The sequence below is a fragment of the Mauremys reevesii genome, linkage group 16 (genome assembly GCF_016161935.1).
Source record: "Mauremys reevesii isolate NIE-2019 linkage group 16, ASM1616193v1, whole genome shotgun sequence".
Lineage (NCBI taxonomy): Eukaryota > Metazoa > Chordata > Testudines > Geoemydidae > Mauremys > Mauremys reevesii.
Genome location: NC_052638.1, coordinates 9688274 through 9716052, shown reverse-complemented (window position 1 = coordinate 9716052; position 27779 = coordinate 9688274). Strand labels below are relative to the sequence as shown.

Here is a 27779-nt window from a genome sequence, read left to right as displayed (position 1 = left end):
TGTTTTAGCGAAGACGCCCCATTCCATCACTGCAGTGCTGCAGGGTAATGAGAAGGGTATTTCCACCTGGTGCTTAAAAGCTTCTCTCAGACAGGCATCCCTACTGTCCTTTGTCTGGGGTCTGGCATCTAAGTACAATTTTAGAGACAGCCATTAAAGGAGGGTGTCATAGGTTTCACCCCCACTCTGAACTTTAGGGTACAGATGTGGAGACCTGCATGAGAACCCCTAAGCTTAATTACTAACTTAGATCTGGTTGCTGCCACCACCCAAATAGTTTAAAACAGCTGTTTATGAGTCATTTGGGAAACTCTGTCTCCCCCCCGACCCCACAAAAAAATCTCTCCCTCCCAAGTACTGTAACCCTTCCCTGGGTAACCTTGAGAGACTTCTCCACCAATTTCCTGGTGAACACTGATCCAAACTCCTTGCATCTTAAAACAAGGAAAAAATCAATCAGATTCTTAAAAAGAAGACTTTTAATTAAAGACAAGGGGTAAAAGAAATACCTCTGCGAGATTAGCATGAAAGCTATTCTCAGACAACAGATTCAAAACACAGAGGACGTTCCCCTGGGCAAAAACCTTAGTTACACAAAAGAAAACCCAATTTGATTATCCCTCTAATGCAAAAAGACAAAGTCACAAAAGGAAACAAACCTAAGCTAATTCATTCCTTCTCTAATACTCACTACCCTGAGAGGAGGCTGATTCCTGGATCTTTTCTCTCCAGCACACAACTTAATGAACAGACAAAGGAAAAACTTCCCCTCCTTCCTCTTAAAACATCTTCTCCATCCATTGGTTCCTCTGGTCAGGTGTCAGCTAGGCTAGGTGACCTTCTTAACCCTTTGCTGTCTGTTTATGACAGAGGGCACTCTCCTAGCTCCACATATGTGTAAAGGCAGACTGCCCCTGTGCTGTTGAAGTGTCCTGGCTTGGGCAGACATACACACATCCTAGCTCTGCTCGAGCGATTGCACTAAAATCAGCAGCGTGGCACAGGCTCACCTCCTGCGTACATCTCCAGCCGCTCCCCTGAGTGCATATTCAGGCCTTTGGCGCTGTGGCCACACTGCTATTTGTAGGCGCTACCTTGAGCAGAGCTAGTCTGCGTACGTCTCCCTAAGATGGGAATTACAGCTCCCCGCTACTGTGTAGATGCAGCCTAGGTCTGCTCACTGCAGTGCATACGGGATCGGCGTGTTCTAACCACCCCCCGAATGCTAAGGTGCAGTGGTCCCCAACCTTTTCGTGGCCAGTAGCGCATTCATGTTTTCAGAAGAGTGTGGCGGGCGCCAACAATTACTCACATACAGGGCCGGCTCCAGGCACTAGTGGAGCAAGCACGTGCTTGGGGCAGCACATGCTACGGGGCGGCATTCTGTCCATTCTGCAGAGTCGGAGCGTTTGGGGTTTTTTTGTTTTGGTTTGGTTTTGGTTTTTTGGTGCCAGTTCTGGGCAGTGCAGAGAAAAGCTGGAGAGAAGCTGGGAGGACAGAGAACACCGGCGCCTGCAGCCTGCAGCCCCGGAGTTCTCTGTCCCCGGCAGGTGCAGGGCCGTGGCTTCTCTCCGGCTTAAGCCGTGGCCCTGCGCCTGCCAGGGACCGAGAACACCGGCGCCCGCAGTCTGCAGCCCTGGAGAAGCCGGAGAGAAGCCGTGGCCCCGCGCCTGCCAGGGACAGAGAACACCGGCGCCCACAGCCTGCAGCCCCGGAGTTCTCTGTCCCCGGCAGGCGTGGGGCTGCAGCTCCTCTCCCCTGCTGGGCACTAGACGGGCGCACATAAATGCCCTGGCGGGTGCCATGGCACCCGCGGGCACCACGCTGGGGACCACTGCTAAGGTGTCTCCTGCAGCTTAAATGTCCAGGCCTCTCCCCCATCCTCCGGCCACATTCTCTCTCCAAACCAAGGCAGCTTTTAAGGTTCTTTCTCATTAAAATAACTGGAAACTATTGAGTTACTCATTTCCTGCCCTGGGATTTCTTCCCAGGGAATGTGCTGGAACTTGACCTACATGACAACACAAGATTCCTGACATACTTGGCCAAATATTCCCTTATTTATAAAAGCTGTGAGAGCCACAGTGCTTTGGGCAGCTGGATTTTGGTCCCACTTGCAGATGAGTCGAGGTCTGATTTGCTGGCTGTCTGGAATGGTGCCTGTCGATAATGTGGATTCTCTCTGACCTAGTCACACTCCTTTCCTCTGTCTCTCTCCCTTTGCTTAGTCCTTCTCCCTGAAGGGTGGCCTCTCACTCCTGCCCATGCCTACATCTACAGATAGCCCCTGTAACCTGCGCAGTTTGACGTGCTCCTGTTAGTTGGCTCTGTGCTGCCGCTTGTAGAGATGACCCGATGCTGGAGAGAAGAAGGATGTTCTTGTGGTTAAAGTTGGGCCTCAAGAGATCTGGGTTGGATTTCTGGCTCTGCTACAGATTCCCTGCGTTAGCTTGGACAAGTCATTTAATCTCTCTGTGCCTCCATACCCCATCTGTACAATGGGAATAATAACACTCCTGTCCCATAGATTGCTAGGCATGTAGGTTAGGGACTGTCTTTTACTTACATGCATGTACACCGCCTCGGAGAATAACATCTTGATCTTGGCGAGAGCCCCTAGGTGCTACACAATAACTGTTCAAGAAGACAGTGTAACAGGTAGATACTGACATTCCCAGATCTCCTGCGTATGTCACACCTTTATTGTACATATGCCTTGGAAGAGGGGAGGTTTATGGAGAAAGGAGGTGGCTGGGGCACGTCTCTGTAACAGCTTATAAATAGAACAAGTACACACATTGGTTTACCCAGTGACTAATCAACCTCTGCCTTCCCGCAGCCTGGACTCTCGTCTGTTTCCCGCTTTCTGCTCTGTCTAGTACCCAGTGCTCCTAATGCAATTACTTGCTGTGGATAACCCAGGCAGCCTCTTTATTGCAGACCCCAGGAGCTGAAGCTGTCAGCAGTGTCTCTTTGCTCCTTTCGGGTGACTATACACCAGCACTCCAAGGGCACCTATTTGGCAACATTATCCAGACTCAGTTTCCCACTCGATCTTGACTCCCCTTAACATGCCTGTGTTTGCTAAAGCCGAGCCAAGGGGCTGGGTTTATACTTTCTCTGTTCAGCTTTGCCCTGTGTTGGAAATCTGTTGGTTTATAGAGAGCTATGATCTTAAGCACACAAGGGAGTCGCTATGGGCTAGATTTTCAAGGGCTCAGTACCCACAGCTGGTCAGCGTCTCTTTCAGAAGATCTCAGTGTTGTGATCAGAGCCACCTTTTCAAAACCCAACATTGCTGAGCTTTTTTTCAGAATCTGACTACTGATTTCGATGCCCAAAGGGGAGCTGAGCCTTCTCTGAAAATCTGGTCCCAGGGGGACCATTAAGGGGAGAGGTATCTACCCCCCGACAAATATTATCGTGTCAGATAAAGAATGGCCTGCTCAGCAGATAATGAGTTAGTGATTTCGGTGATTCAGTGCAGGGCCGCCCAGAGGATTCAGGGGGCCCGGGACAAAGCCGGGGAGCTGCGGCGCTTGTACTCACCCGGCTTTGTGGTGGTCCGGGTCTTCAGTGGCATTTCAGCGGCGGGGGGCCCTGCAGTCACTCCACGTCTTCAGCAGCACTGAAGGGCCCCCTGCTGCCGAAGACCTGTACCGCCATTGGGCCAGGGCTCATGGGGCCCGTGCGGGGCTCGAGGCCTGGGGCAAATTGCCCCACTTGCCCCCCCCCCCCACCCCGGGCAGCCCTGATTCAGTGACTACAATGGATCTGGTATAACTAGATTTCAGTCAGAGGTAAGATAGACCCCCTAATGGGTCCTTGGGTGTGTCCCATAGTGGATAGAGACGGGGGACTGGGGGTTTTAGGAGATTTTGATTCTCCTGCCAGTGGTAAGTCACTTCCCAGCTCACCCATCGGTAAAATGGGGATGATCCGTGCATATGCTCGTTCTAGTTTGAAATGGACAAACGATGCCAGTTGGCTACTATTGCAAAGGCCAACACAGCAATGGCAGGGGACGGACCAAGGACTGGGTTGAGACTTCAAGTAAAGGCGCAGTGGCCTAGCACAGAAAATCAGTGCTGGGACCCAGATTTACTTGTACGTAACACGGACGCGCTGGCGTCCCACCATATTGTGTGTAGCTCCTCAGGCCTGGGCTCAGGTATTTGCATGTCGCCTGCTTTGCCTGCAGTAAAGCACCAGGGATATTTCAGGGGGTATGTCACTGTTTAGGGGAAAAGGCAAATTCCAACCTGACAGTGGACCCCCAGGCAAGCACCGGGAGGCTGGTTGCCTGCAGCATGAGGCGGTTCAACATCTAAAGCACATCCGCATGCTGTTCACATACAGAACCCTGCAGCTAGGCACAGGAAATAAAAACACTAATAAAAACTGGCCGGCTAAACATGTTTATGTTGCTGAACATAAACCTGCTGCAGCTGCTCTTCAGTATAACGCTGCCTGCAGTTCTGGTCCCGGTATCTGGGGAAGGAAGTAGGAGAAACTAAAGGACACTAAAAATGAGGCAAGGCTGGAGGACAAGACCTTGAAGCCGAGGGAGCTAAGCTGATGTAATCTGGGGAAGAGAAGGACATGATTGGCCCTACAAAGTAACAAGCTCGCTGCTGAAAGGGAATTATCCCGTCTCCAAAGAGAGCAGAGATGAGGAACCAGTGACCCAATGCTGAGGAAGGAAATGAGTGTTGGTCATTACAGCTAAGTTCTTACCTGTTAGACCCACTGGGCACTTTAACGGGCTCTCTGGGAAGGGGATTGAGGCACCATCTCTGCTGGGACTGAGGCTCGGGTTAGGCTTGGTGGCAGGATTTCCCCCACTCCATTCCCAAACGCAGGCAGTCTCGGTATGAGCCAAGTGACCATGGCCGACCCTGGGTCTGATTCTGTGACCAGGTTCTGTGCTCACTCTAGCCGGGGGTTGGTTTGTGACCAAGGTCGCGTGGGCCACCGGATGAAGGGAGCTGCAGCTGAGCAATGGTGGTTAACCGAGATAGCGTTCTGCACGACACCCAGGAGCTGCGTGTGCCTGCAGGCCACTGAACCGTCTCCCTATGTGCCTGTCTGGGGGATGGGAAGCCATTCTGGGAATCCCTGGGTCAGTGGCACTATGGCCCTCCTTGGCTCTGCCATCACATGTGAACTGTTGGTGATGCCACTGAGCCTGCTATGTGCTGATATTCAGACTGGACATGACCCCGACCTCTAAAAATTCTCATGATGGGCCTGCACAGCCCTACCTGGGGAAGGACTCTGACTCTGAGGTGACCAGCTCTCTGTGGAGAAAGAAGGGGTTCAGGACTATTTAGAAAAGCTGGACGAGCACAAGTCCATGGGGCCGGATGCGCTGCGTCTGAGGGTGCTAAAGGAGTTGGCGGATGTGATTGCAGAGCCATTGGCCATTATCTTTGAAAAATCATGGCGATCAGGGGAGGTCCCGGATGACTGGGAAAAGGCTAATGTAGTGCCCCTCTTTAAAAAAGGGAAGAAGGAGGATCCGGGGAACTACAGGCCAGTCAACCTTACCTTAGTCCCTGGAAAAATCATGGAGCAGGTCTTCAAGGAATCAATTCTGAAGCACTTAGAGGAGAGGAAGATGATCAGGAACAGTCAGCATGGATTCACCAAGGGCAAGTCATGCCTGACCAACCTGATTGCCTTCTGTGATGAGATAACTGGCTCTGTGGATGAGGGGAAAGCAGTGGACATGTTATTCCTTGACTTTAGCAAAGCTTTTGATACGGTCTCCCACAGTATTCTGGCCAGCAAGTTAAAGAAGTGTGAGCTGGATGAATGGACTATAAGGTAGATAGAAAACTGGTTAGATCATCGGGCTCAATGGGTAGTGATCAATGGCTCCATGTCTAGTTGGCAGCCGGTATCAAGTGGAGTGCCCCAAGGGTTGGTCCTAGAGTCGGTCCTGGGGCAGTTTTGTTCAATATCTTCATTAACGATCTGGAGGATGGTGTGGACTGCACCCTTAGTAAGTTTGCAGATGACACTAAACTGGGAGGAGTGGTTGATACGCTGGAGGGTAAGGATAGGATACAGAGGGACCTAGACAAATTATAGGATTGGGCCAAAAGAAATCTGATGAGGTTCAACAAGGACAAGTGCAGAGTCCTGCACTTAGGACGGCAGAATCCCATGCACTGCTACAGACTAGGGACCGAATGGCTGGGCAGCAGTTCTGCAGAAAAGGACCTAGGGGTTACGGTGGACGAAAAGCTGAATATGAGTCAACAGTGTGCCCTTGTTGCCAAGAAGGCTAATGGCATTTTGGGCTGTATAAGTAAGGGCATTATCATTCCCCTCTACTCTGCACTGGTGAGGCCTCATTTGGAGTACTGTGTCCAGTTTTGGGCCCCACACTACAAGAAGGATGTGGATAAATTGGAGAGAGTCCAGCGGAGGGCAACAAAAATGATTAGGGGGACTGGGGCACATGACTTATGAGGAGAGGCTGAGGGAACTGAGATTGTTTAGTCTGCAGAAGAGGAGAATGAGAGGGGATTTGATAGCTGCTTTAAACTACCTGAAGGGGGGTTCCAAAGAGGATTGAGCTCGGCTGTTCTCAGTGGTGGCAGATGACAGGACAAGGAGCAATGGTCTCAAGTTGCAGTGGGGGAGGTCTAGGTTGGATATTAGGAAACACTGTTTCACAAGGAGGGTGGTGAAGAACTGCAATGGGTTACCTAGGGAGGTGATGGAATCTCCATCCTTAGAGGTGTTTAAGGTCAGGCTTGACAAAGCCCTGGCTGGGATGATTTAGTTGGGGATTGGTCCTGCTTTGAGCAGGGAGTTGGACTAGGTGACCTCCTGAGGTCCCTCCCAACCCTGATATTCTATGATTCTGCCTGGGGTGGAGTTTTATTCTCCTGGCTTGTCCCTTATTTCACAACAAAACCTCAGCATTGATGTTAGCGCAGCCCACTCAGCCTAGCACAGAATACTTGGATATATAGCAAGGGAACCTCAAGTAGGAGTAGGGAGATGTTATCACCTTTATATATAGCATCTGGGAGCCCACTTCTGGAATGCCATGTCCACGTCTGGTGTCCACGCTTTCCAAAAAGCCTGCGAAAATTGGGGGAAAGGGCTCAGGAAAGACCTACAAGAACATTTCATGGTCTGGGAAACATGCTTCACAATGCGAGATTTACGAACCTCAATCTAGCCAAGAAAAGGTTTACAGGTGGCTTGACCGTGGTCTGTAAATACTGCACGGGGAAGAGATTTCTGTTTGTAGGCAGCTATTTAGCAAGGGGAAAAAAAACATCATGAGATTCAGGGGTTGGAGGCTGAAGCAATGCAATTTCACATGAGAAAGAAGGCACACGTTTTTAAGTGAGGGTGACCAATCATTATAACTACTGAAGGGAAAACTGGGTGCATCTCTGCTTCTGAAGGAGGCTCTCCCCATCCAGTTACTGCTGAAATCGCTGCTGGATTGAATTGGTTTCTGAAGAGCATGTGTGTTCCTTTGCCATGGAACAGATTGTTGAAGTCCCAAGGAAGGATGCCCTGTTTCCCCACTTGCAATGGCTTTCTCTCACCCTCCCATCCCCTTTAGATAACCCAAGGTGAGTGCTATATTGGGGACAGAAATTAGTGGGTGTGAGCACCTCCATAAATCACTCACAAGGGTTCTCCAGGTAGGTACTCAAAAAGTAGATACGCCATTATCCCTCCACTGTCAAACAGAGAGAACGCATAAGGTTCATTCGTGGCTGTTAAACACTCTGAAATCCCTGGGCAGAAGGTGCTGCAGTGGGGTAAAATGTTAGTTATTGTTTTAAAGATGAAAAATGATGAAAAATGAAGACTAATTTAATATTAACCGTTAATTATTATGAGATGGTTTTGGTTATTGCAGCAGCTGGCTTACACTGGGAGACTCAGCTGTCGGCTGAGAAGTCCTTAGGTAACCGTTCAGCTAGCGTGCCTGTGAACTGCGGACTTCCGGGTAGCTATCCCACACCAAATGGGATGGCCAGCCCTTGTCGGAACGTGGCTTTCACACGGTGTGCTGTGTGTCTTGTTTGTTACAGCTAGAATTAGAATGCATTAACCCCAAGAAACAAAAGAAGAAAAAGAATTACAAGAACTCCGGCGTCATCGTTGTGAAATCCTGCAAAGTAAGTGCAAAGCGTTTTAAAAACCCTGCCTCTCGGGGGTCGGGGGCAGGGGTAGGGGGGAGGTGTAGATATCGTAGGTAAGTTCAGGAGCAAAATCCCCTGGAAAAACTGGGATGGACCTACCGGTGCAAATTCATTAGTAAAGCGACGCTCCTCTGCTCTCCCAGCAAGAAGTAAAAAATCATGGCACCGCCACGCTGGGTCTGGTACGCAATCGTGATGTTGCAGCAGCGCAGTATGAAGGATTCTGTAGAATTAGGCAGAGCGTGGATTATCAAAGGTTTCTGTGGAGCAGGACAGCATGACTGGACATGTTTGTGCGTCCTGTTCTGGCTCTGCCCATCGCTTTCACCTCTGGTGGCAGGCCACCCCCTGCTTATGGTAATAACCTACCTGAGAAGGAGCAGAGGTCTCTGGTCGGTTTAATTTTTGGAATTCGCACAGAAGCGGGTGAGTAACAAGCTAGTAAGAAGGGAGATGTGGAATTGGGAGTTGTGCAATGACTGGCTTGGCTGTGACTTGTTTTAGGATGCAAGGACGTGCGCAGTATCCTGAGTGGCCATCAATAAAACATAATCCTCCCCCGATAATTCGTAAGGCTTGAGGGGGATAAAGCCAGGATTTCACACCACATCTTGAGCTCAGGAGGTGCCCAGTTCAAGATGGCGGTCATCACGCTGACACAGGGGCCACCTTTCAGCGGCGCTACATTCACTTTTGATATAGAAACGAAAGGCTGCCTGGGGAAATCCAGACGTTCCTCCACGTTTGCTTCATCCCGCGAGTCGAGTTTGAGAGAATAGGGGGCAAAATGTCACCTGCTCAACAGTTACACAACTTTTTTTTAAGCCTTCCGGGACTTTCGTGATGATGAAGGGGGCTGAAATGCAGCTTTGAACGTCTTTCTTTCCTCTTTCTTTCAGATAACCAGGGATTACTCCTTCCTGGACTACATCCTTGGGGGCTGCCAGTTAATGTTTACTGTAAGTATTTTTTGCTGCTCTTTGTCCATTAATTGGGGGGAGGGATAGCTCAGTGGTTTGAGCATTGGCCCGCTAAACCCAGGGTTGTGAGTTCAATCCTTGAGGGGGCCACTTAGGGATCTGGGGCAAAAATTGGTCCTGCTAGTGAAGGCAGGGGGCTGGACTCAATGACTTTTCAAGGTTCCTTCCAGCTCTAGGAGACTGGTATATCTCCAATTATTACCTAACTGTAATGAATGAAAAATGTAATTGGTTGGGAGCTCTGGGCTGGAGTCTGTGCATTAACAGAAGCATTGGGCAAACATTTTTAAAGGTCATTGGAAGCTCGCTGGTTTAGCCAGGGACATTGGCCTGGCCTGCTTTCCTGCAGCAGCCTAGATACCTTGTCCTTTATAGTAGCTAAGAAGCCTTGTCTTCACCCTAAGCTTTGTCTGTACTAGGATTTTAGCCACCAGGAGAGCTACACGGCTGTATCTGCACCAACGGAACCCCCCTAGTGGAAACACAACTTACCCTAGTGCGTTGTGATTTTTTTCGCCAATGCAACTTCTTCCCATTTCTAGCAAGGGTGAGTTGCACCAGCATAAATAGTGACTGGTTTGCCCCAGTGAGACCACATCAGATGCTGATTTTGGACTCCCAGCCTTTCAGTGCTTCCTCCAGGCTCACTCAGGCATGAAGAATGGCAGGATTTGCTAAATCGTTTGTTGACCACAACTGGCACAAATTGTACATAATTATCACACATGCACATACCCAATCATAGTGACTATACATGCTTCTTAGGTCAATAGTTATCCAAGCATTTCTGTTGCTGGATCCATGGTCACATTTTTCTGGGTTATGTGACCCAAGCAGGGCCGACGAGAGGCGGGGAAGCCTGTATAAATTACCGGGGCCCAGTGGTCCAGAAGGGAGCTCGGGGCCCAGCTTCCCCGGCTTCGTTGGCCTTGTTTAGCCCGTCCGCCCTTGTTGGGGGGCCTGAAAAAAAATTTTCACCGGGGCCCGAACCTGCTCTCGGCGGCCCTGGACCCAAGCAATCCTCTCAGAAAGTCTCCCTGACAGCTGGAATTTCTACACCTCATACCTCTGACTCCTGTTCGTTTGCAGGTGTGTGTCTCTGATACTCTCAGGAGTGTATCTATTGGTCAGAATGTCTCACAGGTATTGTCCATGGTCCAAGAACCCAGCCCCTTCCCAGTACAGCCAGTATGGAGTAGCCTTTTTTTCTGCTTCCTCTTCAAGAGGTGCTGCACCTCCTCTCTCCATCTCGTTTGGGGCCTGCGTGTTTGGATAAGCTCAGCTATGTTTTGTTTGGCTCAATTTCTTGGTAGGCTGTTAACTCTCCAGCATGTGACAAACCTTCATCGATGCCCCGGGCAAATGTACTGTAGTTCAGGTTTGAACAGCTTGGAACCCAGTAAGAAATTAGAATACATACGATCTTTCTTATGTGTCTGTTTCCTGGAATTCTCCGCTATGATACTTCATGGAGTGTGCGGAGGGGGATGGGGACGGACTTTTTTTTACCAGAACCACGGAGCAGTTTTCAAGATGAACGAAGATCAAACTTCCCCCAGATCCTTCACTCAAACTACCAAACCTTTTTTGAGGTTTGAAAAAGATCCATTAACTTCCCCCCATTATTTTTCACATTGGCCGCTGCCTCTGCTCTTCCTGGTTCTGGCTCGAAGTGGAAGTGCGGATAGCTCATTGACCTGCTAAACCCAGGGTTGTGAGTTCAGTCCTTGAGGGGGCCATTTAGGGATCTGGGGCAAAAATCTGTTTGGGGTTGGTCCTGCTTTGAGCAGGGGGTTGGACTAGATGACCTTCTGAGGTCCCTTCCAGCCCTGATCTTCTATGAAAATACTACAAATGACCCTGTTCTTGGAGTCTTTTGTTCCTGAAGATGAGCCAGGAAGCCTTGGGAGTCTCATGTGGGAGAGACAGCTCCAGCTAACTCCTGCAGACCTGAGAAGTTCAAAGATGCCTCCAAGTTCTTCGGGGCTTTATTCTAACCCAGCTGAATCTCCAGATCGTCTTCTGAGGCTCGCGGTCACTGGTTGGGTCTATAGTCATTTTGCCTTGAAGAGCTGATCAGATTATTGAGTGGAATTCACTCGTTGGGCACGTTGCTGACATATGTGTTGCACGTAATGGGAGAATTTTGGTGTTTCCATTTGCATTTCTAGCCCCTCTTGTTTGATCCAGAGTGCGTGTGATTTGTCGGGAGCAACTCGAGAGGAAATGACAGCCCTCGAGTTTAACTGCTTAATAAAATGGATGGATTTTTCCCTCAGCCCTTTTAATTTCTGAAAATTCCTTTTTTTAGTACAGTATCTAGAGATTTGTGTGTGCATGCAGCATGTCAATTTTTATTTGTTGTCTAAAAAGACATAGGAGGCGAAGGGGGAAGAGGTGGGGGGGCGGGGAGAGGAAGAGTTACCATAGAAACAGAAACGAATGCCAGAGCTTTTTATACACAGCTCAACTGTTGTATTAAGGTCTTAGAGCAGAAGAGTGAACAAAAGGGAAAATGACTAAGTTTGCTGGTAACATCAAACTCCTGTGTACATCAGCATGAAAAGCTGAAATCCACCCTATAGTTTAACGATCTACCGGTAATTGGCCAGCTTTGTTGTTCGGTTTTCGTCAAAGGGAATGTTTCTTTGATTAGCGTTTCAGTCGGGGAGGGTAGTTCATTTATTATCCTGCAGGCACAATACTGACTTGGGTTACCAGCAGCACCTGCGGGGTGTGGACTTGAGGAGCCGCTGCAGAGAGAGGGCCCCCAGAATTATGACAGGCCGCCTGTCGACAAGGGCCTGGTGCCACCCTGAAGGTCGTGTGGTGTCACGGGACACCATGAAAAACTGAAAGAAGCAAGAGAAGGGCAGGAAATGGAGTTCTACAAATGGCACTTCCTGGACCATCCAGTGGCTTTATGCTTCAGGGAATTCACAACTTTAGACAAACTCTCATCGGCTTTCACCCACTTGGTTCCCCATTCATCTTCCACTGTTGTGATGCTGCGGGCATTGATGGTGTCTGTATATACACCAGAGGAGAGAGAGGACGGGGACTGGGAGCCAGGAGACACAAGTGTCCTTCCCTTGTCCTGGTGTGCGGCCAGGGGAGAATCACTTCCCCGACCCGAGACTGTTTCCCCTCCTGCCCTTTGTTTCGATTGTGAGCTCTTCTGGGTGTCTCGCGGGGTGTCTGTACAGTGCCTAGCGCAACAAGGGCTGACCGCAGCCGGGGCCTCTGCCTTCTAAGCTGGCACAGATACACATATACGTGTCAGGGTGGAACAACAGAGCCGTGAATGTGACACCTTAATGTTAACACTGGGATCGTTCTGTCTGCAAGTGCCCTGACAGGCAGTGGGATACTGCACAGGAGGGCTCGGCATTGAAAACCTGCATAGGCTAGTTTCTGTGTCTAATAAACATCTTTTGCAGGAAATGTGAGGGAAACCAGTGGAAAGCACAGAGCCCCCCTTCCCCCCCCCCATTTCCATTTCTTTGTCTAGAGCGTTAATTTGCTTCCGACTTAAGGATCAGCAAACCATTTTGGATAAAATCAGAGCTGACCGGACCCCAGCTGAAAGATGAGGTTAACGTTGCTGTGCTTATCCGTGCGTCCTGGCTTTCCTTGTTTGCATCCCGAACCAAAATACTGGAGTAACAAGAGGCAGTTCCCACAGGCCCTCAGCTACCTCTGCTGGGCACGACCTAGAAAGCATTTCCGTCCTATCGGGGACCTGGAAGTGCTGGTGCCAAGTGACCCCTAGAAAGAAAAGAGAAGGAGAAATGAACTTCCATGAGCCAAGCTGATCCCTGGTGTAAGCTGGCATCAGTGGAGTTACCCAGGGGTGAATTTGCTTCATTAACTGGGATGGGCCTAACTCAGAGCTGATGTCACAGGTGATGACTGGGAAGTTTGTATGATTTTAGCTCAGTCACCAGGGAAGTGGCGGGGTGGGGGGGTGGATTTTAGTAGGAATTGCACTTTCCTGGGTTGCTTTTCCTGCTAATGCCCTGCCTTTCCGTCCCCCACTGGCCCCAGCTCACCTCTGTAGTCGCTTTATTAATGCAGAGTGCATGTTAAATGGCATCCTTCTGCTTCGTAATGGGGCCGGATGCACTCTGCTCAGCCCTGGCCAGAGGGAGAACTAGGGGCAGGACAAAGGAGAGGCGGCTGTTGGTGTGTAAGTTTACACTCAGGCTCAGCGGCAGCTCCAGGCACCAGCGCTCGAAGCACGTGCCAGGGGCGGGAAGCCGCAGGGGGCGCCCTGCCGGTCCCTGCGAGGGCGGCAGTCAGGCAGCCTTCGGTGGCTTGCCTGTGAGAGGTCCGCCGGTCCCGCAGATTCGGCGGCAGTTTGGCGGCGGGTACGCTGAAGCAGCGGGATCGGGGACCTACCGCAGGCAAGGCGCCGAATCTGCGGGATCGGGGACCTCCTGCAGGCAAGCCGCTGAAGGCAGCCTGCCTGCCATGCTTGGGGCGGCCAAAAAGCTAGAGCCGCCCCTGCTCAGGCTCTTTGATTTGCCAGTTGCTCTGTCACTTATGTCCCCTGTGGATCTGGCCCAATCGTTTGAGGTTTGCTCACCCACCAATGGGATTTCTCCTCCTTCTCTGAACATGCAGAGTAAAATTCAGCTCTGGGATAACGCCACTGAATTTGCCTCATGGAGTTTCTTCCTGGGCTTAGTGGACAAGGTGGAAGCACTGAGGACCACTTCTGCTATTTTAGTCCTTCTGGTTCAGGCCGTAAATAGGAAGCGTAGAGGCACATGGAGAAGCACAGCCTAGAAATTTTCAAAAGTGGCCACTGACTTGAGAGGACTTTATTTTTTGGAACCTGATTTAATCTGCTTTATCCGGGGCCTGATTTTTAACAGATCTTCTGAGGACCTTGAATGAAAATTATCTTCAGCATGTGCCGCTGGTGCTCAGCACCTCTGGGAATTAGTCTCATGGTCCTCTAATGGGACACCCAAAAATGACTGTTATGCCCAAAACAGCGTCCGCTTTTGAAAAATGTGGACCCGATCCTCAGAAGGCGTAAAACCTAGACCGAATAGACTCTGGTTTTAATCAACCAAGCTTTGTAGGAAAGCCGGTGTAAAAGAATTGAACTTCTAGAAACTTTCAAAAATTTTGGCATGGGGTGAGGTTGGTTTACGTTTTGTCCAAACTGCTTTGCTGATCCCAAGTGAAAATGAAGTAAATATGAGTCAACAGTGTAACGCTGTTGCAAAAAAGCGATTGTTCCGGGATGTATTAGCAGGAGTATTGTAAGCAAGACACGAGAAGTAATTCTTCTGCTCTACTCCGAGCTGATTAGGGCTCAGCTGGAGTATTGTGTCCAGTTCTGGGTGCCACATTTCAGGAAGGATGTGGAGAAATTGGAGAGAATCCAGAGAAGAGCAACAAAAATGATTAAAGGTCTAGAAAATATGAACTATGAGGGAAGATTGAAAAAATTTGTTTAGTCTGGAAAAGAGAAGACTGAGAGGGGACATGATAACAGTTTTCAAGTATGTAAAAGGTTGTTACAAGGAAGAGGGAGAAAAATTGTTTTTCTTAACCTGTGAGGATAGGACAAGAAGCAATGGGCTTAAGTTGCAGCAAGGGCGGTTTAGGTTGGACATTAGGAAAAACTTCCTAACTGTCAGGGTGGTTAAGCACTGGAATAAATTGCCTAGGGAGGTGGTGGAATCTCCATCATTGGGGATTTTTAAGAGCAGGTTAGACAAACACCTGTCAGGGATGGTCTAGATAATACTTAGTCCTGCCACGAGTGCAGGGGACTGGACTAGATGACCTCTTAAGGTCCCTTCCAGTCCTATGATTCTATGACTCATCATGAAAGGGGTGGTGGGGAGACAGTGAAGTTTTCTGTCTGGTCCATAGACCTGTTAGCTGGATTTATCGTGGAGATTTCTACAGGTCTGTGCTTCTGTCTTCATATTCAGGTCGGAATTGATTTCACAGCATCCAATGGGAATCCGCGGGACCCCTCCTCGTTGCACTATATCAATCCCATGGGAACAAATGAATACTTGTCAGCTATTTGGGCAGTCGGACAGATCATTCAGGACTATGACTCGTAAGTACTGCCTCATCCATTTGGATCACAGGTGCTTGGCTCAGAGTGTTCCCTTCCCTCGGTAGGGTATTGGTCGGGTACATTCCATCCATTGCTAGTGCACATGGTCTAGTAGGGTGGGGCACTTGACTCTGCACTTTGCTTGCTGCGAGACCTTGGGCAAGTCACTTCCCCTGTGTGCCTCGGTTTCCCCATCTGTAAAATGGGTTTAGATACCCACTTAGGTGACGCTCTGAGATCTGTGGATGAAAACTGACCTAAATTCAGGTTGTTGTTTCATCCATGTATTGCCTAATAAATACAGAAGAGAATCTCTCTTTTCTTCTTCTTTTGGGGAGAGGGGAATTCAAGCATAAATGGGGTGTTGAAAATAATCCCATCGCCCTCACACCATCAAAGACCAAGCATTCCCCTCTCAGGGGTATGTCTGCACTGCACTCTTAGCCCAGCTCTGTGGGACCCGGACTTGTGGACTTCGTGTTTCCAACCCTATGCTTGAGCATTGTAAATCTGGGCTTATAGTTGCTGGACCTGGGTGTCAGAATGGTGCTAACGTGTCCACACTGCACTGCGCAGGCCACCTGACTCGGGTGTGCCCCTTGAGCCGCATCCACACTGCAAGCTGACGGACTCAGGCTCTGACTCACCCCCTTAGCAGAGTCCTAGCACCCAGCTCCTGAGTGCTTACTCACCCGAGTCAGACTGATTTGTGTGTGGACAGAAGTGGGGCTTGGGCTCAAATCTGAGTCAGATCCTGGGCTTAGCATCCAGTGTAGACATACCCTTAGGGCTTGTCTACGTGGTGGGGTAATGCTGGCTTTGGGGATATGATTTCTAAAATATACGAATGTGTTGCATATTAATTGGTCCCTGCTGATGCAGTGTTAAAGTGCACTAGGGAACCTTGAGTGAGCACCAGCAGAGTCTACACGAGCCAACATACAATGCATTAGTGCACTTTAGAAATCACACCCCCGTAGCGTGCACTGCTGCTCCATGTAGACAAGCCCTTACAGTGTGTGTGGGCTGTCGATATGAAAAGCAGATGCCCCCAGCCTAGTATCTTTTACCATAACAGCTGTGCTAATGTGTGCCTGTGTCCCTCGACTAACCTGTTGGCTGCTCCTATAGTGTAGCATAAAATCAATAAATCAAACAACCATAGGAACGTCAGCGTTCTAATCCTGGATAATCTATTATGGCCTGATCCTGGGGGCAGGGTTGTCAGCTCTCCTGATTACAATAGGGAACTTTGCAATGGCACAGCTGGTGCTCTTCTTAAACCCCAAACTCTGGCAGTCCTGCAATGGCATGAGAATCGCAGCCATGACTTAAAAAGAGAAGAAATTTCTGGCTCTTGTGATTGCAGAGCAAAACTTGAAAACGTGACCCCTAGAAGGCTGAAAAACCCAAAGGCTAATAAAGCCCCCACATCTATTGCCCTAAGACTCATGAGGTATTAAAAAGATAATCTCACGATTTGGGGTCTGCTTGGGAATGACTGTGGGAAGGTGCCACAGATCTGCAGCGCTCACTGTATTCAGTGACTGCTTCAGGTGCTGGGTACCTTCCAGACTCATAAGACCTTTCATGAATAAAGAAGTGTTATTGTATGTTTGGGATGGGGGTGCAAATTCAGTAACACTTCCTCTTTTGTTTTGGGTTTTTTTAAGAGACAAAATGTTTCCTGCTCTGGGATTTGGTGCCCAGTTACCGCCAGACTGGAAGGTAAAGTACTCTGCTTGCCATATGCTCTGCATGTTTAAAATGTGTGCATCCACTTGAGCAGGAGTGAAGCTGTCTGTGGTTTCCTGAGGGTTCAGAACGGAATGGCTGCCTGTTGCATCTGCAAGAGCTTTTTATGCAGGGGATGGGCTGGGGGGAGGGGATATAGAAGGGCTCTGGTTTTCAGGCTTTGGAGAAGGAAACATGATTGTATATGTGCGTGAAGGGGGGGGAGGGGAGGGAGGCTGGCAGCCAATTTCTCCCTCCCTTTCAAGCTGGCATTAAAGCAGCCGCATTGGCATTAATTGGCATAGTCAGCCACTGAGTCACTCTCCTGGCAGGAGGCAGGAATGATTCGGGGAAAGTGGCAGGGCCCACTTGGTAAGTGTGTCAGACAGACACAGAGGAGAAAATAAAAGGGGCTGGAAATGGAATGTCCGTTGTGTAACGTTTTACACGTAGAGTGTGGAAATGGACCCAGCCAGAGAGGCATAGGTTTAAAATCTTTACACCTTAAGGGTTGTATCTTGTACAGTCTGCGTTCTCAGGTCCCTTCCAGTGCTGGCTCTTAGCGAATCTCCCGAAAGCCATGTTGATCTTTGTTGGGAGTAGGCACTCAGATGGTTAAAGCAGACGTGGTCCTGCAAATGCACATGCCAAAAAAAAAAATCTCCGCTAGCATATGGTGCGGTGCTCGGAGCATCGTTACACAGCCAGCCCAGTCAGCGTTTCCACGGTAAACACGCAGTTCTGTTTATTTGCTGTAACGTCCTGCAGAGACTTTGGAGCAGCTGGCAGAATTAAGATCCCAAAGAATTCACAAGAGCCAGTGCATGCTATAGGAGAAGGCATTTTGGAGTGTATGTGATCCTTCTGCTGAGTTTCTGGCTCTGTCTAAATACTGGGCCGCGTTTGGAACTCCTCCAGTGTCTATGAATGAATGTAGCCTGTGGAATCTTGTTGTGTTAAGACCTGTAGTAAATTAGCACACAAGAAGTCTCCCTGTGTTTTTGAACAGCACGGGCTGAACGCTGAACCTGTCAGCGTCTCCCCATCACAGTTATTTGTGTTCATTGCATTGTCCTGTTCTTGCGTACATGCAATATTGGTCTCTGTACAGGGACAAAACTCTGACTGGGACCCAGCTTGGTTCTGGCAGGATTCTAGACCAAAGTGAACTACCGCATCTCTGCTTTTGGCTGCGGGAGGGCACGGGGCACTCAGACTTCAAAACCTGGTCTTGTCCAGTGGGAGAGCGATTTATTGGTAACCTGTTGTGACCCTGTTCTGCCTTTCTGAGGCCTTTACGGCAGAAGATTTCAGTACGCATCTCTCCCCTTTTGCAGTGAAATTGTTATTTCTCCAGCCCCATAAATATGTGTGGTGCTTCAGACAGAACAATGTGGACCCTGCCATAAGGAAAGTAGTCTACAGCTCCAATCCCATGAGTCGCTGGGTGCCTCTGGTGACATCAGTAGGAGTTGAGGATGTTCAGCACCACCGATTGGGTCCGTAGGTGACGTGAGGTCAGGCTGTTTAAAAGTGGTTACGCCGGAAGTTCATTATCGTGAACAGGCTGTGACCCGAAGCTGGCCTTCTGATGGCAGCACTGTTTCCACACATGGCTTCAGAGGCATGTCTATGCGGGGCGTTACAATGGTGAAACAAACTTCAGCTTGTGTCCCATGATAGAGCGGTGCTCTCTGTGTCTGTAGTGGGTGGATTGCTACTGCCTGCTAACTAACCCCCCTCGCTCGGAAATGTTCTGCTTCTGGACAGCGGAGACATCCCAGCAGTGCCCATCATGGCACGTCTAGTGAGCAGGAGGTTCCACCAGCCCCGGCACTCTTTGTACTGCAAGCGAGACTCTCCCATTTCCGGACACGGTGCCTGCTTTGGGGCCTTGTAGTCTTTCTGCTGACTTCAGTGGGCCTTGGGTTGACTCCTGCACTGAGGCAGCAAAACATGTGAGTAGTAGGAAAACTCAACAGTGGGGTTTGTGAGCTGTAGAAGGGACGATCTGGAGGCTCCATACTGGAGCACTTCAAACTGCGCAGGCTGAATCTTTGGAGAATACGCTGTAGGCACGGGCTAGATGGCCTAACAGGTCTTTTCCCATCTCTGATTTTCTGCCCTATTGAGCTGTGCGCTTCATAACCCAAGGCGAGGATGCTAAATGTTGAGCAAGGCCTATGTAACCTGGTTTTCACGGTGTTCAAACAGTCTTTAAAATGCACCAATCTAGGACATAAATTAACCTCCCATCCAGTCTCTGGGGCTGGCCAGACATCCCTTCCCGCGGGAAAAGTGTTGCTAGCCCGGAGGCCAGTGAGGCTGAGTCAGGGCCCTCGGCCTTTCTCTCTCCCCAGCTCCAGCAGCCGAGAGTCGGGGAGCTTACAAAGCTTTTGTCAGATGCCTGGCAGAGACTGAGATTGGAGCCGTCATTTCGCTTCTCCGTGTGGGAAATCACAATTGTCCTGTGGAAAAGTTTGGCTTTTCAGAAAGGGCCTTTACTGAAAATCATACAGTCAGCTCTACCCATCTCCTTTCCATTGACACGCATGAAATGCCCTGGGCTGCGTCCCGCAGGGCTTATAAAGGGAGGTTGTTTTAGATGTTTGTTTTCTCCTGCTCGCCTTGCATTGCAATATCAGGAGCAGAGGAAACTCCCTAAAACTGGAGAGGCCACGGGCGCCCGAACCGTGGCCCCACCCTGGCACCTCCCCCCACACCCTCACCCTCATGCTGCCTCTTACCCCGAGGCCCCGCTCCTGTGCCACCTCTTCCCCCCAAGGCCCTGCCCCGCTGCTCGCTACTCTCCACCCCTCCCCCCGTCACTCGCCCTTACAGCCGGTAAAAAGCCCTCCCGCTTTTAAAAGTGATGCGGTCGTGGCACCCTGCCCCCCCCATTCCAGCACCTCTGATTGCAACCCACCTTAGCTTTAAAGACAGGCCTTTACCTGAGCTGATACCGCTGAGTGATTTTTTTTCCATCTCTGTTTGAAAACTACCCAGCTGGGGAGCGTCTGGATTTCTACCCTCAGTGTTGATTGGATGGCGCTTTACAGATGAATAAAAAAGAAAGCCCTGCCCTGAAAAATGTATAGTCCAGTGGCTCATTCCTGCCAGTAGTAATTCCTCCACAGAGTGCCATAGCAGTCAATAGGATTGCATGTCGGAGTCATGGTTTGTAGGACTACAGAGACAGAGTTGTCATGGCCTAGTGGCAAGAGCGCCGGACTGAGACTCGGGAAAAGAAGGGGTTCTGTTCCTGACTCTGCCACTGATGTGCAGTGTGACCCTGAGCAAGTCACTTCACCCTGCCTGTACATCTATTCCCCTCCTACACTTGTCTGTTTAGACTGGAAACTCTTCAGGGCAATGAGGGTCTCTTGCAATGTATTTGTACAGTACCTAGTGCAATAAGGTCCCAGTCTTAGGTAGGGCCTCTAGGTGCTACTATCATCCTAAATTAGACCCTGGTGTCACAGGAGATGATAATAGAGACCGGAGGGTGGGAGGCAAAGGTTCCACCCATGAGTTCCAGTGATGCGCATGTCCTTAGGTTATCTTATATTGTCACTTTGCACGTCTGTTGGCTGAAAAATAGCTTTAATCTTCAAAATGACATTTCGCTGCTACTCTGCACTGTGCTTTAAAAACTGCTCTGAAATGGCCCCAGTGTTTTCATCACTAACTGGATCCCGGAATGGCATGCAGCAGCCAGAAGCGGCACCAGGGTTTTTGCTGCCCTAGGCAGGCAGCACTCCTCCTCTGAGCATTCGGCGGCGGGGGGTCCTTCCGCTCCACATCTACAGGTCACTTCGGCGGCGGGTCCCGGAGCAAGTGAAGGACCCGCCGCCGAATTTCCGCCGAAGACCTAGAGCGGAAGGACCGCCCCCCTGCTGAATTTCCGCCGAGGGCGGCAAAACGCAGCCCCCCAAATCCTGCCGCCCTAGGCGACCGCCTAGTGGAAGCGCCGGCCCTGGCAGCAGCTCTGTTAGCTGCTTTTTTTACTGTGCCTGAGCTCGCTGCGCGCTCTTCCTGCCCGCATCGTTCTGCCCTAGCCCATCGGGGTTTTACGCTGGGCGGGCTTCGTTCACGCAGCCTTTGGGATCTTTGGAATACTCACTGCAGGGGAGGGGAGGTGTGAGAGAGCGTATTCCTTCACTCTCACACTTCCCTGGTCCTTCTCGCATGAACAGAGAGCAACAAGACTCGAAGTCCGAAGGTGCAAACAAGTCGATGTTTATTGGGGTGAACTTCCAGCAAGCTTCAATTCAAGTTCCTTTTCCTTTTTTCGAATCCCTGTTTGCCCCTAATTTATATGGTAATATTCTCAGCTATACCTTAACCAATCATTCTACTAAAATTTACTTAACCAATCCTAACGTATTGTAACATGATTAGCTAACCAATTATATCCCACCACCTTAATTAGTTTACACCCAGCAAAAATGAATTATACAGCAGACAGAAACAAACACAGAACCAGACAGAGACCATGCAAATAAACATACAAAACAATACAGAAGTGAGGATTTCACAACTACATCTATACAGACATAAGGGTTCTCCAGCTGTGTCTATTGATAAGTGAGTTCTTACCAGACAGAAAACTATCAAACTAAATTTCCTTTTACATGTTTTAGGCTCTTCCCTTTCTCTGGAGGTGATAGATCGAATCACCTTCCTAACAGCCCCAGATTGCCTTATTTCAATATGACTAGTTTGGAATGTGAGGATGTGACTATACATTTCCCAGTTTATAGCTGGCCTCTGCTGCTTAGCTGAAGAACCAGGCCTCAGACTGTCACAGTAAGAGAAGGCCATTACAAAGACAGACAGTGATTTTTGATTCTTTCTTTTATACCTCTATAACTAGCTAAGTCAGTGGTCCCCAACTTTTTTGTGACCAGTAGCACATTCATGTTTTCAGAAAAGTGTGGCAGGCACCAACAATTTTTGAGGGCTTATTTTGTATGTGTACATTAAATAATACGAAAAACATCATATTTAATATTACATAATATATGAATCCATAAGATAAAAAGGGTAATTTTACATGTAGAAGGTATTAATTAAATTATTCGGCAATGACTCTTTCACCTTACCATGTGAATTTGCTCTTTTTTATCTACCTGTAAGAAAAATTAAGGAGTTTTTACAAAATAAATATCAGAAACAGTTTTCATCTTATTTATTTTAAAAAAGTAAAACATTGTTGAACTGCTGGTCCAAATATATTTATTATTCTTACTTTAACATAGAATGAAGCCTGCAGCCCTGGAGTTCTCTATCCCTGGCAGGCACAGGGCTGCGGCTTCTCTCCCGTGCTGGGCACTAGGTGGGCACACACAAATGCCCTGGCGGGCGCCATGGCACCCACAGACACCGCGTTGGGGACCACTGAGCTAAGAGATAAGAATACACCTGAATTCTTAAAGTATAGGCCTTTGCAGAAAGGCCTGAATATCTGTATCCTAACAGGAGGGTTTTTCCTAAGCAAATGGAGTTATGGGCTGAAGAGATCACAGTGCCAGCTCTGAAGATCCAAGTTTTCTGTCCCCGGATTGCAGGGCGGGGGGTGTTGTAAGTGGAACAGCCACCATCTTGGCAGACATACTGGGGACCTCATAAACTGCAACAGCTTGAGATAAGGAGCCAGGCTCTGTAGCTGGGGGCTGTATCAGGCTCCCACCTAGGGTGACCAGACAGCAAGTGTGAAAAATCAGGACAGGGAGTGGGGGATAAGAAAAAGAAAAGAAAAAGACCCCAAAATCCTATCCCTATAAAATTGGCCACCCTACTCCCACCCTCGGGGCATTGGGCCCAGTGGGATGCATAACGCCTTGACCAGTGGACTGCACCATTTCCCCCCACACTGGTGGGACAAAGTGCCCCAAGGCTGTTGTAGGGGAGTCATAGGGTTGCCACCCTCACTTCTGTGCTGCCTTCAGAGCTGGACTCTGAAGGCAGCAACCGCAGAGCTTCCTGCGCCGCAGGAGGTTCCCAGAGGTGGAGGTGGGTCCGATCTCCACATACCCCGCCCCGCAGAGCAGCTGTGCAGGAGATGGACAAGTCCTGTCCCCCACCTGCCCGGCTAGAGCTAGGAACCCCCTTTGCTGGGATGCCCCTAGGAACAAGGAGACATCAGATTTCACAGGGAAGGGTTTATTTCGCTGTCCGTGACGCGTTTTTCACAGCTGTGAAATTGGTAGGACCCTAGTGATAGGGTAATTCTGGCCATTCGGTCCCTAGCCTCTCTTCTGAGTGTCAGTGAGGGGGGCAGTTCTGATGGTTATACAGCATGGACAGGTGGCTACTAGGACCTAGAGTGAGACCATTAACCCTTTTGACATGCACCATCAAACAGCCATCAGTGGGCCACTTGGGGGTTCGTCTTCACTGCAGTTAAAAACCACGGCTGGACCATTTTCTCCCTTATGCTTTTTTCAGTATGGGATTACCTAGGGAGGTGGGGGAATCTCCTTCCTTAGAGGTGTTTAAGGTCAGGCTTGACAAAGCCCTGGCTGGGATGATTTAGTTGGGAATTGGTCCTGCTTTGAGCAGGGGGTTGGACTAGATGACCTCCTGAGGTCCCTTCCAACTCTGATATTCTATGATTCTATGAACTTGATGCAGTTTCTCTTCTGTTGATTATTCAGCCACAAAGTCCCATGGAGATAAAATGGTTGGTTGCTTCAGTGACTTAGTTACTTACAAAAATGCACCTACCGTGTTCTCTCTCTAAGTGCATGTACAAAAAAATACTGCCACACCATACGCCCATCACAAGAAACTCAGGGCACTTTCCTTTCAAATCATCCCCTCTGGAAAAAAGCCTGAGTACCATAGAGAGGCCTTGCAACTTGCCCCAAATGGCCTTGTCTTCCCTAGGGGAAAAAAGAGTGTTTGTAGGGTGTTAGATACTGGGCTGAAATGCTAGTGTGGACAAGGCTGTGGAGTTCTAAGCCCTGATAGCTGGTCAAGGACCCTCTACGACACACTAGCCTTTCCACACCATGTCTAAACATGTTGTTCCTAGAGTAGACATGGCCGATGTCAGTCAGCTCTGGGTGGGGGCCGAAGGGAGAAGCAAATTCCAGTGTGGAGGGAACCTCACTGGGCATGTCTACACTACACAATTAAGTCAAGTCGATGTACTGCCACCGCAGTCATTAAAGCGATGCTTCATGTCCACACTGTGCCGCTTCTGTGGGCGGTATGTGTCCTCACCAGGAGCGCTTCCGCCGACTTAACTGGGTGGGGCATGGTGGGGCATTGACAGATGGAACCCCCCCCCAGCCCCGCTCTGCCCTGGGGTTGAGACCTGGAGCCATTTGCCCCATATAAGTCAGTTGCTACAGCCACCCTCTCCCCCACCAAAATCAGTTCATACCCTCCTTACCTTGGTGTGGGGCCTGCTGCTGTCCTGATCCTAGTGCTCTGCTGCAGGAAGGCCTTGGTCAGCTCAGGCTGTAGCTGTGAACAGGCGACGTAAGTAACGCAGTGTCTACACAGACACGGCATCGCCCTAACTACATTGACCTAAGCGCTGTGTCTCTCGTGGAGGTGGAGTTAGTAAGTCGATGTAGTGGGCGACTTGCACTGGTGGGAGCTACATTGTAATGTGGACGCTTACACCGTTACCTAACTCTGTAGTGTAGACCAGGCCATTGCTAGGCTCTGTTCCCCTTCCCTCCCTGCCCCCTCCAGCCATACAGCTAAAGCAACTCAGCTGAGATGCACAGGGCCCCAACCGTGAACATCAGCAGCTGGTGTTCACTCTGACAACAAATGGGTAGCTTGTGCTATGGAGAGCGCCAGGGTGCCCTGCTCCGTGCATGCTCTGGCTGGCTGCTGGTCTCGCTGAAGTTACCCAATAATCTTCAGCTGCCAAACTGGGATCTGCCGTTCTGCACTGGTGCAGCTCCTCCAGTAAGGACAACGGTGGGAGTGGCATGGCAGGCAGGGCGGGGGTGTGCTGTCCGACATTGCTCTGTTGCCAGTGGAGCCGAGAGAGGAAGGCTTGGTAAGGAAACGCTCTCCGAAGAACGGTTTGGGTATGTTGCTGGAAGTGTTTGAGTGACATGACGTTGACTTACCCTATGCTCCAACCTCCTTTGTCTCTTCTTTCTCCGTCACCTCTCTGTGTGAGGTTTTTGACCACGCTGGGTCTGATTCTGTGGCCTGCATGCAGGCAGACTGCCGTTTGACTGCCTGCAGATCTGGTTCTCAGTGTACACCTTGGAGATGATTCATCTCCCCCTAACCAGTCCATGTCACTCCTGTCTGTCATGTCACCAGTTTCAATGGGACAAATCTCCGTAAACAACTTGCAGTGAATAATTCTCCCACCGGTTGTTATGACTGACAGAAACCAGACATTGAAAACATAATGGGAGTGAAGAGACTATGGAAGCTCCAGATGCATCATGTGCTGGTTTCTCTCTGAATATTGCCACACGGCTCAAACTGCTGAGATGTAATCTGGGCAGGGGCCAAGTCTTCAGAGCTGCTTGTAAAACCCCTAGCCCAGCACTGGCACTGACTTAATAATAATTTCACAGTCCGGATTCCAGTCCTCTTCACATTCAGAAAGGAGAATTCCAGAAGCTCAAGCCTTTAATGAATATATGGAAACGAAGGGCCCTTAATTCCCACTGACTCGATGTAAAACTGTGGCCCTGTTGATAATGATGCTGTGGGTATTGAACCCTGGACCTTTGACACCAGAAAATAGACCATTCAGTCCCAATCTGCAGCCTTTGTGCTATTTTATCGCTGGGTCTTTGGCCCCAGCTCTGGCAAATGAGCCTTATTCGTCTCTTCCAGCGCTCCTTGCTTATTTCAGACTTGGGTCTGCAGCCCTCTGCCACTTCAGGTGTGGACTCCCACATGTAACTTGCGCTGCCCAGATTTTCCTGATAGTCAAAACCAAAATGCCCATTACTCACTGAGACCACAGTCTGGTTTTAAGACAGGTTCTCTAATAGGAGTTCCCCCCCTCCCCCCCTCCCCCCCCCCTAATTGTCGCTCTGTCAATTTTTACATAGGACCCCTCCCACGTGTAATAAAATGTACATGCAGCAGGTTAAAAGTTGACCACAGAGGAGTGTGGCTCCCCTACTGTGAGGACCAGAATAGAAATGGGGAAGATCATTAAAGAGAAGAGTCATATAAATCATGCTTTGTTCCCGTGATGTGCTTGTTGCCATGGCTGCCAAATGCTCTCAAAGAACCAATATGAATGCGATATTTTGCACACAAATGGAAATGTCAAAGAACATCTTGAAATCCTAGCGTCTCCAGAAGGAGAACCTCAAGCCGTCTCGCTCTCGGAGATGGGAGAAGGAAGCAGGTGGGTTTAGACTTCAGTGGGAAGACACAGAGGGTATATGGCATTGGCTGGATTTTTGCTCAAAATCCCATCCCCCAACCCCATGCCACTTAATGCCTTGCGTGAGATCTGGGTTCCCGGGTAGACTCTGGAATCCAACCTGATTTAATTTCTGAGCTGGTAGATGAAGGCTCCCAAAGCAAATGTTGTTGTTTGTTTTATTATTCTTTGTATTACAGTGGCACCCAGGGCCTCCATCAGATTTTGGAGGCTTTGTACTAAAAAGCAGTGTACCTAGACCAGACGACAGAAGTATGATCCCCATTTTACAGCTAGGGAAACTGAGACATAGAGACCAGGGACTTGCCCAAGGTCCCAGTCGAGCTAGAAATTGAACCCAGGTCTCCTGAGTCCTAGTCCTGGGCCTTATCCACTGGCCATCTTTCCTGGTTGTGTTCCTCTGGCCGCTCTAAAAGCAGCACTTATAGGCACCATCTGCCTGAAGACAGTGCTTTTGCTGGAGACATCCTGAATGAACTAGAATGGCCGTGTCCACCTCTAGCCCTGAGTTGTGAGAAGGAGGGTTTCTAGTCGTGTTAGGAGGGAGGGGGTTATAGGAGCACCTTGACTTCTTCTCTTCCAACCCTGGTGCCAGCTGAGTCAACCCAGTGGTTTGGGAGCAATGCCCTGTGCCGCTCGCTAGGAGAGACCGGTTCCATTTCTAGCATACTCCTCATCTGGGAGAGCTGCAGCATGTGGGGCCGGGGGGAAGGGTCAGGGCCTTCTAGCCAGCCGAGGAGTCTGATCCAAAGCCCGTTGACGTCAATGGGATGCTTTCCACTCACTTCAACCGGCACTGAATGAGCCCAAAGGAACTGTTGTTGATTGGCTCCGCAAAGGGCTACGCCGTCCGTTCTCCTCAGCTGGGAAGCCCGACGCCCTTAAAGATAGGAGGGGGGTTACACTGGGAAATATCAGGGGGCTGGAGAAGTGGAAAGGGTCCTGAGTGCACAATGCTGCCGTTGTAACGTCGTCACCTTGCAGTCTGCTCTCTGGTGCACAGGCCTGGTGTGTAATGTCTGCGGAACGCTGCCAGCCAAGGGAACGCCGCATTACAGAGCCCGGTCACTGAAGATTTGGCACATGCTTCGGTCACCAGGTCAGGGGTTGTGCATATGAATGGCAGCATTATTCATTGCCCTAAACGAGCATGAAGTGCCTCAGAGAGGAAATGGTAACGTTACCTTGCGCAACAGCTAATCAGCTTTAAACGCAGAAAAGAGTTCTAGGAGGTTTTTTCCACGGAATCTTACAAAAAAAGGAAGTCGTCTTATTCTCTAGATAGCATGTATTTTAAGTGGAAATGGGGGACATGCTGAAGCAGAGAGATCTGTATTTCCCTGGCAGTCTGGGAGGTTTTTGTATCCTATACAGGGATAGTTAACGCTAACTTC

The 27779-nt window shown here is 49.6% G+C and overlaps 1 protein-coding gene across 7 annotated transcripts in view; it reads left to right on the top strand.

The window, feature by feature from the left end:
* CPNE2 (copine 2) overlaps positions 1-27779 on the top strand; it is a 172684-nt gene that overhangs the window by 108575 nt on the left and 36330 nt on the right. For all 7 annotated transcript variants that reach the window (XR_005588916.1, XM_039503319.1, XM_039503317.1 and 4 more), the window contains 4 exons: positions 8076-8162; positions 9086-9145; positions 15124-15257; positions 16931-16985. Coding sequence is in view for 6 of the 7 variants with exons in the window: in XM_039503319.1 (XP_039359253.1) it covers positions 8076-8162; positions 9086-9145; positions 15124-15257; positions 16931-16985 (336 nt within the window). In the remaining variant the exon portion in view is untranslated. The remainder of the gene's footprint in view (positions 1-8075; positions 8163-9085; positions 9146-15123; positions 15258-16930; positions 16986-27779) is intronic.